This window comes from Lolium perenne, chromosome 5 (genome assembly GCF_019359855.2).
Source record: "Lolium perenne isolate Kyuss_39 chromosome 5, Kyuss_2.0, whole genome shotgun sequence".
Lineage (NCBI taxonomy): Eukaryota > Viridiplantae > Streptophyta > Magnoliopsida > Poales > Poaceae > Lolium > Lolium perenne.
Genome location: NC_067248.2, coordinates 80,937,280 through 80,949,923, shown reverse-complemented (window position 1 = coordinate 80,949,923; position 12,644 = coordinate 80,937,280). Strand labels below are relative to the sequence as shown.

At 47.5% G+C, this 12,644-nt stretch overlaps 1 protein-coding gene across 1 annotated transcript; it reads right to left on the bottom strand.

Moving 5' to 3' along the window:
* Positions 1 to 297: 297 nt before the first annotated feature.
* On the bottom strand, positions 298 to 2,102 carry LOC127304734 (uncharacterized). The gene is made up of 5 exons (XM_051335336.2): positions 1,713 to 2,102; positions 1,482 to 1,530; positions 1,319 to 1,381; positions 1,158 to 1,222; positions 298 to 808 (listed from the first exon to the last, which is right to left on the bottom strand). Exons 1-5 carry the CDS (start codon positions 2,058 to 2,060, stop codon positions 716 to 718), a joined length of 618 nt encoding a protein of 205 aa, XP_051191296.1. The 5' UTR covers positions 2,061 to 2,102; the 3' UTR covers positions 298 to 715.
* Between the last annotated feature and the right edge of the window lie 10,542 nt (positions 2,103 to 12,644).

Genomic DNA, 12,644 nt, shown 5'->3' with positions numbered 1-12,644 from the left:
GAATAACCATATCTTGTCTGCAAGTGCAACTGTGTCGTGTTGCCTCATGGCTTTCAGTCTAGTGCTGACAAAGTGTATTGCTTGTTCAAAAAGGTACGATAGAAAAAACATATTTGTCCGCTGGTGCTGAACTACAGTTAAGATAACATCTGTTTTGACATATTTATGTGGTTAGTAGTAGTATGTAAACTAGTGTTGTTAGTATCAACATTTAGTGATACTTGCTAGGGTGGACAGTAAAGATAAGAATCAAGCTACTGGACCTGAGATATAGTTTTTGCTATTTCTGAAGAAGAATAAACCAGCATTTGCAACTACGGTTTTGAAAACATTACACCCGTTGATCATAGTACCGATCTGCATGTGCAAATGCCTCATTACATAAGCAAAAGTTACAGCAAACTAAAAGTTAAGGTGCTCTTAAGAATACTATCCCCAGACTTTGAAGATCGGAATTCTAAATACATTTCATCATCATCTCATACGGACGCGCCTAGTTGCATTGCAAGGTGTTGCATTTTTTGCAGGTTTCAGCTGGAACACTAGAGCAGTGATTAAGTGGAGACGGGGAACACATCTTTCTGGGATGCACTGAAAAAGATATGATCCATCCCTCCTTAAGAAAGACTAAGGTACCCTAACTACTACTGAATCAGATCTCGTGCTGCGTCTCACTGTCACAAGCATGGGGTGTGTGGACCTCTTCCGGACATGATCAGACCTTGATCTCGTCGTCGGCAGACTTGGGTGATTTTTTGCTGGACATGATGCTGTTGAAGTTCTCTGATTTACACAGCAGGATCTCAATCTGAAACAATGAAATAACAGTAAAGAAAAATCATGCATGGATTCAGGACACAAATGGGATGTCACGACACAGATGGGACATCGAAATTAAAGTCCTCCCTCCTCCATAAATAAGTGTACTTTTAGCTTTATCCTAAGTCAACATATTTAAATTTGGCTAACTTTATAGACAATGTGGCTACATTTATGACATAGATTTGTGTCTTGAAATCTAGTTTCTTAATCTACAAATTTGACGTCCTATATGTTTGTAGTCATTTCTATAAAGCTAGTCAAATTCAAATAAGGTTAACTTAGGACAAATCTAGAAGCAAAACTTATTCATGGACGGAGGGAGTAGGATATCTTGCCTTGGCTTTACGGACTAGTCGCCCCTTCGACTCATCTTTGGTGCCGATCGTTGATGTCAGGATTTCTGAACAGAATGGACAAATTTATGTGTGATTCACTAATGTGATATCGGGAAAGGTTTGATAACTCAGATGGTAGACCGGAGAAACAAGCTGCTTACTCTTCTCAGTGGCCAAACCATTGTTCTTGAGGATCTCCGACACAGTCACAACGGTGCCAATGGCTGCAACAAGGGATTCGCTCAGCAAGATATCGTTAACCATGAACTGATTAAGGAAGATAACAAGCAGTAAAAAAGGTGAGGAGAGTAAAGCATTGATTACCCATCCCCAGAGCAGAGAGTTCAACCTCGTCGTAGTTCTGCATGTACCTCTGCATGCAGCAGTAGTTTAAATTAGAGGAATTGCATGCTAATTCGATACCCTTTGAACAAAGGGAATCATGAAATTCCAATACCATCTTCGAGAAATGGATGAAACATATGCAAATAAAACGAGAGGATTCCTAATTTCGTCACGAACTGATTTGTTTGGATGAAACGTAGTATGGCGTACCTTGGCGAGGTTGACGTAGAAGTAGAGCGGCTTCTTGTTGGTGGACACCTGGATTCGGTTCTTCTTGGCTGACGCTCCGGCCTCGGCCTCGATCTCCGTCTCTGCCTCCACTTCCTCGTCGGCCTCGGCCTCGGCGGCCTTCTGCTCCCCCACCATCGCCACCTCCTTCTCCACCGGCGCCTCCTCCTGCGCCGCCCTCACCACCTCCCTCACCTCCTGCGCCTCCGCCTCCGTCTGCTCCTCCGCCGCCGGCCTCACCGCCTGCATGGTGGCTGGATCGCTTGATGGTGTACGTGCGTCGGTCTGGAGGAAGAGAGAGAGAGAGGCTGCGGGTGGGTCCCCGGCCATGGTGGTGCATACAAGTAGCACTGGATGCGTCGAGCCGGCGGTTGCGCGCGTTCGCGCGGTCACCCGGAGGTGGCGGTTGCCTAGGTGGTTATTCCGGGCGCTTATGCATGCTCGCGTCGATTTGGACCGTTTTTCCATCGCCATCGTATACACCGTTTTGTGGAGAAAACAGAGTATCTCCAATTCTTCTCTCTCTCTCTCTCTCTCTCTCTCTCTCTCTCTCTCTCTCTCTCTCTCAAAAAGAGTATCTCCTGGTGGACAAACAGAAATAAAATCAATGCAAAGGAGTATAGTACATCCTGCTAGGTGCTACTTGCTCCTTCCTAAAATGTAAGGCGACTAAGAGTTAGTCAAAGTCAATATTTTTTAATGTAAAACGTCTAAGAATTAGTCAAAATCAACATTTTTGAAGTTTGATTAAGTTTATACAAAAAATGTAACGGTTTTGCTAATTCTTAGGGGAATTAGCTTAGGGCCCACTAACTTTTTCCACCGTCAGATCAACGCATCGTACTGTGCCTCCTTATCCTCTCCTATCTCTTCTTCTTGGTAGGTGCGACCCGGAGCCGCGACGGCATGGCTGGCCGCGACGGAGGCGGTGGAGAGGAGCAAAGAAACTTAGGATGTGATACAGGGAGACCTTCGGTCTTCACCGCATCATGTGCTTCATCGCCAAGACGGCACGCAAAGGTGAATCTTCTCCTTTACGCGTGCCTCGAATCGCCTATTTGGGGCGATATACTACTTCATACTCCGTCATATCTTGATGATAGGAACTCGACGACAAGTACGGAGGGAAAAGAGGATGCCATGGAGACCCGAGGACGCAAGGCCGATGTCACGGAAGCATGGAACAGAAGGAGAAAGAGGATATGGACGCTCCAGGCCGGAACTTCCGCCCACCACCGCCGGAACTTCCGCCCAGATTCCATCCAAGACTGAAGATGCTCGCACTGAAGAGCTGCGACCGGAACTTCCGCCCCTCATGGCCGGAACTTCCACCCCCGACCGGAACTTCCGCCCCTTAAGACCGGAACTTCCGCCCCCGACCGGAACTTCCGCCCCTTAGGACCGGAACTTCCGCCCTATCGAACCTCAGCCAGATCTCAGCCCCTTTTGGCTTGTAACTTATCCCTTCGGCCCCCTACCTATAAATAGGCACCTACCCCCACCTTCATGAGGGAGAGATGATGTTTAGATGAATTGGCTTATGCCTCTATTATCCCTTTGTGGATTTGGGAAACCCCCACCTTAGATTAACCATCTATTGTATCCCTCCTTATCCGGATCTTTTTCCATTCTAGTAATTCTATCAATTGAGAATCTCTTGCTTTGCAACTCTATTCTTAGTTGGTCTTTTACTCTTTGGGAATTCTATTTGGATTTTTCGATCTTTTGCAAGAGATTCTACCTTTGGTCTTTGTCTTGCAATTCTATCGGTTGGTGGTTCGGGCCAACGAGGATAACCGATCTTTGTTGTGTGCGTGTGTTTGTATCGAGTTCTTCGCGTTCATCCACTTCCCCGCGAATCCCCCTCCGCAATCACACTCACCCGGGTCAATTCGTGAGATCGGGCAACCCACACGGGCTCAGCCCGCATCATATGGTATCAGGCAAAGGTTGCCACGGATTTGACCCTCCGATTCCACCAATTTCGCCCAAAAATTTCCCCAAAAATTTTTCCCCAAAAAATAGCTCGAATTTGGATCTCTGAATTTGTTGCGTTGTTTGTGGTTTTGGTCCACAGATCTTGTGTTATTGGTGTTGATCTATCATCTCTCCAAATTTCGCCGTCAAATTCCACCGTTTACCCCTCGAATCCGACGATTTTCGTCTCAGTTTTCCGCCCCGAGTTCGTACTGTTCATCGCGCAGATCTAGATCCAAAATTTTCTACATTTTCGGAACTACCGGCCTTTCCTAGAGGAACTTCCGCTCACACCAAAATTTTCCCCATCTGGTCAACGCCCATCTTCCTCGCTGCGCCCACAGCTCCACCCGCCCGCTCCCCAGGCCTACATCGCCGGTTCCACGCCAACCATCGCGCGCAGCGCACGCCACCGAGCCCAACCACCCAGGCCTGCCACGCCACCATGCCCAGCCGCCGCTCCCGTCAGGCCCCGCCTGGTCCACCTGTCAGGACCCGAGGGTGCCCGACGGCGTTGGCCGGAGAGGGGGAAGAAGGAGGAGCTTCGGCGGCTCAGATCTAAACAACTAAGGTAAATAAAGGTAAAACATGGCGAGAAAATAACTTAGGTTTTCATTGCGTGCCTCCCATCCTCCCACTCCTACTCTTTTATAACCGAAGAGTAGGACCACGCTGATTACAGATTCAGAGTTGATTACATGCTAAACACGCTTAAGGCGCGAAAAGGGTGGTTCAAAAAGGTAAAGCCATCCTGGCCGTCGGTTGTCGGAAGGAGCGATCCAGGCCGTCTGTATGCTGAAGAGTGTTGTTGGCGGAGCCGTGGTCCTGACACTGCTCCCTCCTGGAGACAAGACTTCAGGGCTTGAACGTTGGGAAGGTTGTTTGCATGAATTCCGCATCCTCCCACGTCGCCTCGTCCTCCTTCATGCCTTCCCACTGGATCAACCATTGTGGAACAACGATATCATACTCTCCATTGCTTCGTGGTACCTGGCGACGCTGCAGGATGGTAAGAGGGAATTGCTTAAGCTTACCAGTTGGTGTGAGCAGTGGCAACCTTGGATTGGGCACTGCTGTATCGCCGATGTGTTTCTTGAGGTTGCTGACGTGGAAGACGTCATGGAGCAAGGTACCCGTGGGCAATTGCAGCTTGTAAGCACGTCGACCCACTGTCTGAATAATCTTGAAAGGTCCATACCACTTGGAAGCAAGTTTCAGAGGATTACCCCTGCCCAAGGCATGTTCTCGGTGTGGTTGCATTTTCAAGTAGACCATGTCCCCCAATTCAAAGCTTCTGGGAGTTCTGTTGTGATCAGCATATTTCTTCATGGTGCGCTGAGCCTTTGCCAGGTTTTGTTGCAAGATGGTGATCATGTGCTCTTTCTCCATCAGGGTTTGTTGAGCTTCAGTGGAGAGGTTTGTCAGGGTGGGTAACTCTGCCAGTAATGGAGGAGGATACTCATACAGTGCTTCAAAGGGTGACATTTTGATGGCAGTATGGAAACTAGTATTGTACCAAAACTCTGCCGCTGGGAGCCAGTCACTCCACTTCTTTGGTTCCTGAAATGCCATGCATCGAAGGTACTGCTCCATACACTGGTTTACTCGTTCAGTTTGTCCATCTGATTCTGGATGGTAGGCAGTGGAGAAATGCAAGGAAATCTTCATTGCTGAGAATATTTCAGTCCACAATTTGCTGAGAAATATTCTGTCCCTGTCTGTGATGATAACAGTAGGAGGACCATGGAGTTTCAGTATATTGTCCATGAATATATGGGCAACTTTTTGCACAGTGTATGGATGAGCTAGAGGAAGGAAGTGAGCATACTTGGTTAGCCTGTCTACTACCACCAAGATGACATCTTTCCCATGTGACTTGGGTAGTCCCTCTACAAAGTCCATGCTGATGGCAGCCCATTTTGTTTCTGGAATTGGGAGGGGATCTAAAAGGCCAGGGTACTGCACTATTTCAGTCTTAGAAATTTGGCACACAGGACAGGCAGCTATTAGTTGTTCCAAGTACTGTTTCATCTTGGGCCAGAAGAATAGATGTTTGAGTTTCTGGTAAGTAACTCTGTTGCCTGAGTGACCTCCAATGGCTGATGAATGGAATGTATCAAATAGTTTCTTCCTGAGATCAGTGGAGGAACCAATAACAATTCTTCCTTTGTACCTGAGAATTCCATGTTGTGCTAAGTAATTTGCATGACTGGTAGGGTTGATGGCAACCTCCTGTAGCAATTTGGAGCAGTCACTGTCTCCTACATAGGAAGTAGTTATATCTGTTGCCCAATTTGGTGTTGCTAGAGTGATTGCCTTGCAAATGGTTTGCTGGTTTGCTTCTGGAGGTGCTGTATCAGCTGGTTGATATTTCCTGGACAGTCCATCTGCTGCTCTGTTGTCACAACCTTTTTTGTATTGGATGGAGAAGTCAAATTCCAGGAGTTTCAACATTAATTTGTGTTGAATTCCCTCCAGTAGTTTTTGGCTTGCTAAGTATTTGAGGCTGCTTTGATCAGTTTTTATGATCAGTTTATTTCCCAGGAAATAATGTCGCCATTTCTTTAAAGCTTCCAGTATAGCCATTGCTTCTTTTTCATATACAGATTTCTCTGCATTTTTGGGGCCCAAGCTTTTGCTGAAGTATGCCAAGGGTCTTGCTTGTTGCATTAGTACTGCTCCTATACCAGAGTGGCAAGCATCTGTTTCTAAGATGAAGGGAAGCTTGAAATCCGGTAGGGCTAGCAGTGGAGGCTGGGACATGACTTGTTTCAGTTGTTGGAATGCCTTGTTCTGTTCATCAGTCCACTGGTAAGCATTTTTCTTCAGTATAGCATGCAATGGTTGGCAGATGTGTGCATAGCCAAGGATGAATCTTCTGTAGTATCCAGTGAGTCCTAGAAATCCCCTTAACTGTTTGATGCATTGGGGTACTGGCCAATTGATCATATCCTGTATTTTGGATGGATTAGTGGCTACCCCTTTTCTTGAGATAATATGTCCCAGGTATTCTATCTGTGGTTGCTCAAAGTGGCATTTGGATAGTTTTGCTTTGAGGTCATGCATTCTGAAAATGTTTAGAACAATCTTCAAATGCTCCATGTGCTCTTCATGGGATTTACTGTATATGAGGATATCATCAAAGAATACCAGGACAAATTTTCTCAGGTATTTGGAGAATATAGTGTTCATAAGTTCCTGGAAGGTAGCAGGAGCATTGCACAAGACAAAGGGCATCACCAGGTACTCATAATGTCCCAGGTGTGTGGAGAATCCAGTCTTGTGGATGTCTGCCTCATGCATTCTTATCTGATGGTATCCAGATTTTAAATCAAATTTGGAGAATATTATTGCTCCTTGTAATTCATCCAGTAAATCCTCTATGACAGGGATGGGGAATTTGTTCTTGGTAGTCAAGGCATTGAGAGCTCTGAAATCTACACATAGTCTCCAAGATTTATCCTTTTTCCTAACCAATATCACAGGAGATGAGAAAGGGCTTTTGCTTATCCTAATTTCCTTATTTTCAGCATTTCCTTGATGACTTGTTCCACAGCATTTTTCTGACTGTGTGACATCCTGTATGGTCTGATATTGGGTGGTTTGGCATCAGGTATCAGTGGGATTTGATGGTCACAATCTCTAGGAGGGGGCAGTCCTACAGGAGGTTGGAAAATATCCTGGAATTGATGCAGAAGGACACTGACTGGTTCAGATACTGTTGAGTGTATTTCTTCAGTTTCGACAGTCTCAGTTTGTACACTGCAAAGCCAATATCCTGAAGCCCCTTTGGCAATCAATTTGTTGCATTTCTCAGAGGAGATCAGGAGCTTATCTGTGGGGAAAAGGTGATCCTTTAATGTGAGGATCTTGCCCTCTATGCCAATCATAAGTTGCCTCTTGAGGAAATCAAAGGTGACAGGGTTGTGTTGCTTGAACCAGTTAACTCCCAGGATAATATCTGACCCCTGTAACTCCAAGATTTTGAAATTTGTGATGAATTTATGACCTTGTATACTGAATTGATAGTTATAAGCTATAGCTGTAGATGCTAGAATGCCCCCACCAGCCACTTTGACTGTCCTTTGTTTGGTTGCAGTCATGGGAATGTTGTGAGTTTGAGCAAACTTCAGGTCCATGAATGTATCAGTACTGCCAGTATCAGCTAATGCAATTGCTGTGGCTTGCTTGATTCTAAGCAAGAGGGAGATTGTGGAGTCACCAGGACATCCAGTGTAAGCTGCAGTAGATATATTCATCAGTTGTTCTTGGTTTCCTGGACCATCAGGGTCTGCCTCTAGTGGTGGTGCTGGCTGCAAGTCCAAAGGATGTACTGCTTGTTCTTCTGCTACTGGTATCTTAATATCTGGTTCATGTCCTTGCATTTCAATTACTTGCAAGGCCCTTATCATGGGTTGGCATTTATGTCCAAGGACCCAATTTTCTGGGCAGTACCAACATTTGCGAGGTTCCCTAACTCTGTCATTTGCTGCCCTGTTTCTGATGTCTCTGGGTGGCAAAGGTCTGTTTTGTTGCATATGAGCTCTGGCTGGTGCAATGTATTGTCCAGGGCGTCTAGGAGCTGAATTCGAAGCCTTTTCATATTGTCTGGCATACCAATAGGCAGATAACAGAGACTCTGGTTTTTGGCATTGCACCTGGTGCTTAATATTTTCCTTCAGTCCACTGATAAAGCGATCGACAAAGAAGTCCTGGGGCAAGTAGTTTCTTTCTCTCTTCATTTGAGTCATCCATGTTTCATATGCATCAATATATGCATTTACTGTTGTCATTTGCTTCAGTAGCTACAGTTGATCCATGGGGTCATTGGAGACCGTATCAGGGAAACGGTCAATGAGGTCTTGGCTCAATTGCTGCCATGATAGTGTCTGCAAGTTGATGCCAGACGTATTGATCCATGTTTTGGCTTGGCCTCTGATGTGTGCTAACCCCCACTTGACCCTGTGTTCTGAGGGAATGTTCACGAGCTCCAGAATGTCCTCACATTCCAAGAGCCAGGCCCTTGGTGATTCACCCAGAAAAATTGGCAGCTCGACGTGTGGTGTACGCAGATGCACCTTGTAATTGTTCTGCAAGTGCTGTGGAGGAGGAAATCGTTGTGGAGGGTGTGGTGGTGTATACTGTGGTTGTGTGGTTGGTTGTGGTGGGGGTAAAATCTGTTGGTTTTGGCTGAAGGGTGGGTGGTATTGCTGTGTGTAGTATGGATTGTGGGAGGAGATGGGGTCGGAGGAGGGATTTGACTGGTAGGTAGACGTTTGGTGGTACATCTGAGGGTGGGTGTTTGGGTTTGATACCTGGTCGATGTGGTGAATCGGAGGTGGTAAGGTGGTAGGAATGGAAGTGGCGACAAGAGGGGCTGTGTAAGTGTATACTGGTGGAGTGGGTGGCGTAAAGGTTGTGACTTTTGGGGGGAAGGCTGGGTGTGGTAGGTTCTCCGGCGTCAAGGCGCCGAATTGGGGCGGTGTAGGCATGGTGGTGACCGACGTTGCTGCCGGGGTGGTGACCTCCAAGATCGGCGACAGAGAGACCTGGGGTGGTGGTGGAGGGGTGGAAAGGAGGTGTCTTTGGGTGGTGGGGAGGTTGGTATGGTCGGCTGCTGCAATCCCTGCAACGGTAGCGCACGACATGGAAGTAAACAAGGCAGCGAGCATCTGGGTCATACGGGACATTTCACCTTGCATCGCCGCGAGGGCGGCAGATGTGTCCGCAGATGCTTGTTCGTGCCTGTCCAGACGGCGGTGGATGGCGCGGACCTCGCGTGGAAGTCGGGCCATGCGTTGCTCGTCTTCGGGGTCGTCGTCTTCCGTCGTAGCGGCGCGGCCCTCGCCACGGACGCGTCGATCGCGCGACGTAGATCGCGATCTGGCGTCTGACGGCATGGTGGAGCTGACGGGGTAGGAGGGTGGGTAGCGTGGTGGAGTTGGGGAAGGGAGGGTGGGTGTTGCCTTCGTCTGCTCGCTCTGATACCACCTTGTCAGGACCCGAGGGTGCCCGACGGCGTTGGCCGGAGAGGGGGAAGAAGGAGGAGCTCCGGCGGCTCAGATCTAAACAACTAAGGTAAATAAAGGTAAAACATGGCGAGAAAATAACTTAGGTTTTCATTGCGTGCCTCCCATCCTCCCACTCCTACTCTTTTATAACCGAAGAGTAGGACCACGCTGATTACAGATTCAGAGTTGATTACATGCTAAACACGCTTAAGGCGCGAAAAGGGTCGTTCAAAAAGGTAAAGCCATCCTGGCCATCGGTTGTCGGAAGAAGCGATCCAGGCCGTCTGTATGCTGAAGAGTGTTGTTGGCGGAGCCGTGGTCCTGACACCACCCCACGCCCGCACCTCTGGCGCCGCGTTTTCCCTGGCCGCTCGCTCGCAGCGCCTTGCCTCCGCTTCGATCGCCACAACCGCGCACGCCCGCAGCGCCCACGCCAGGCCCACGCTCACGCACAAGGCCGCCGGCAGCCAGGCCGTGCCTCCGCTCCAACCAGTAGAGCCGCAGCCCATCGCCGCGCAGGCCACAGCCACGCCAACCACCACGCTCGCCTCATCCGGCCGCCACCACGCTGCTCGCTCACCCAGCACCCCGCCCGAGCTCAATTCCGCGCACGCCTCAGCAATTCCTCACGCGAAATCAGCCACCAGCAAATCGCTCAGCCAAAACAGAATCTCCAGAAAATTCAAGACCGGAATTTCCGGCCGTGCTGACCGGAACATCCGGTTCAGCGGAACTTCCGCCCAAGTTTCGAAATCGCATGATTTGGCTCGCAGTGTATTTCCGAAAGTTGACTGAAACTTGACCGGAACTTCCGTCCGGCGCAACTTTTAATTTCAGCAACTTTTGACCCCCAACTTTGACCCAACTTTTAACAACTTTTCGGAGCCCGTTTGACCTCAAATTTTGACCATAATTCCACCATCTTGACTTCAAATTTTAACAATTTTCCCGAGCCCATTTGACTCCTCTTTTTGCCCAAGTTTTGATAACTTTCCGGAGTCCGTTTAACTCCAAACTTTAACAACATCCTCCAACTACTTCACATAGTCCACGTCTAATTTTTGACAATTTTTGGAACCCAACTTTTGACCGCTCGTTTTGATCCAACTTTTCGGGCATTGACTTTTGTGTTCGGATTTCATCGTGGAGTGGAGTGCATTGGTTGTCTATTCCGCTTCCGCGCCTACACCAACACTGCGACGACACCTTTGACACCCCGGATTCCGGCGCAACTTCGACACCATCATCAACACCACCTCGATCATCGCAAGTTCGTGTGCTTGACACCACCTAACATCAATAGGTATAACTTGCCCCACCCCTTGTAGCCCCATTTCTTTCTTTGTGTACCTATCCCATTGAGAGTGGCTTTCCGAGTGTTGCGAAGCATTGCACAAGTGTCACGACCGTGAGCGGATGTGTGTGTGCGCGTTGTGTTGAGCAAAGCTCCGAAGCAAGCTCGGTGAGAAAGATACACAAAAGAAGAAAAGTGTGACATAGAGAAAAGTAAAGCTTCTAAGCATAGAGAAAAAAAGTGAAAAAAAGAGAAAAAGAAAAAGAAATAGAAAAAGAGTGTGTGTCCACCGATACAAAGGAGTGCAAAGCTTGTACGCACTAAGAGAGAAAAGAGAAGAGTGTCATCTTGTGCAAATCTAGTTGCTTCTCTCATATGCAACCAAGCTACGGTCTCTCTTGTGTTGGCGTGACACCGAGCTAATAGTCTTCGTTAGGACCATCTTTGTTACGTGCTCACTTCCTTGGTCGCGCTAACCCCATTGTTCTTCCTTGTGTGTGTTTCCGTGTTTCCTTGACATATATCACCGCATTTGACATTTGACTTTGGATCTTACCCACATTTGACAATAGACATTTTCTTTGGTTCTTTTCGTTTGCTATCCACTCCCGCACCTACCACCATATAGAGTTCTTAGCCTTTTGCGTGTGCTTTGAGTGTGTGTGTGAGTACATATCGGTTATTCTCTAACTTGAACCATTTTCTCGATTTTGTTGTGAGTTTTGACCTTTTGGTAGTTCTCTTTCCACCATACATACACCCTCCCTAGTGAGAGCCACCCAAAATGACACCACAAGAACAAGCCGAGATGAGAGCCTACTTTGCCGAGCTAGATGCTCGAGAAGCCACAATGACCCTCCAAGACAAAGCCGAGTGCAAATCCTACTTCAAACACCTTGAGAGCAAGAGTGACACACCCCATGAGTCGAGTGAGGACACTTTGATTTCTAACAACTTAACCTCTACTCCTCTTGTGTTGTCTTCCTCTTTGCTAGGTTGCTCGGACATCGACGACGTCATTACCATGGAAATGAGGGACTCCACTATATGTGAGATGAGGGACTCCACTATATGTGAGATGAGCGACTCCACTATATGTGAGATGAGTGACTCCACTATATGTGAGCTTGAGTGCCTCCACTTCGAGAGCATGAGTGATACACCGAGTGAGATGAGAGTGGTAGTTGATAGGTCATGTGAGGCCATTTCGAATTCTAACCACTTATGCTCTATCTCTAGTGTGTTCTCTTATGTCTCATTAGGTTCCATGGATGACGAGACGCCGATCATGGAGAAGATGTACATGGTGCATGAAGATGATGATATCACACCATGCTTGCTAGAAGATGAACATGGAGGCCACATGGAGCCTACCACTTCCACAACACCTATCTCAAATGAGTCGGACTACAAAAGTAACAATATAGGTGTTGATGATGACATGATCCCACTAGTGGACATGATGACTTATGAGTGCATGCATGCATGATGATGATGATACAAGTGCTATGTCATATGCTTTGTCCATTCCCCCATGTGATACTTTGCTTGATAACATTGTTGATCATGTGGAATTACTTGCTTGTGACAATATGATCATGCCATGCTATGAGTGTTTCAATATAGCTCCCA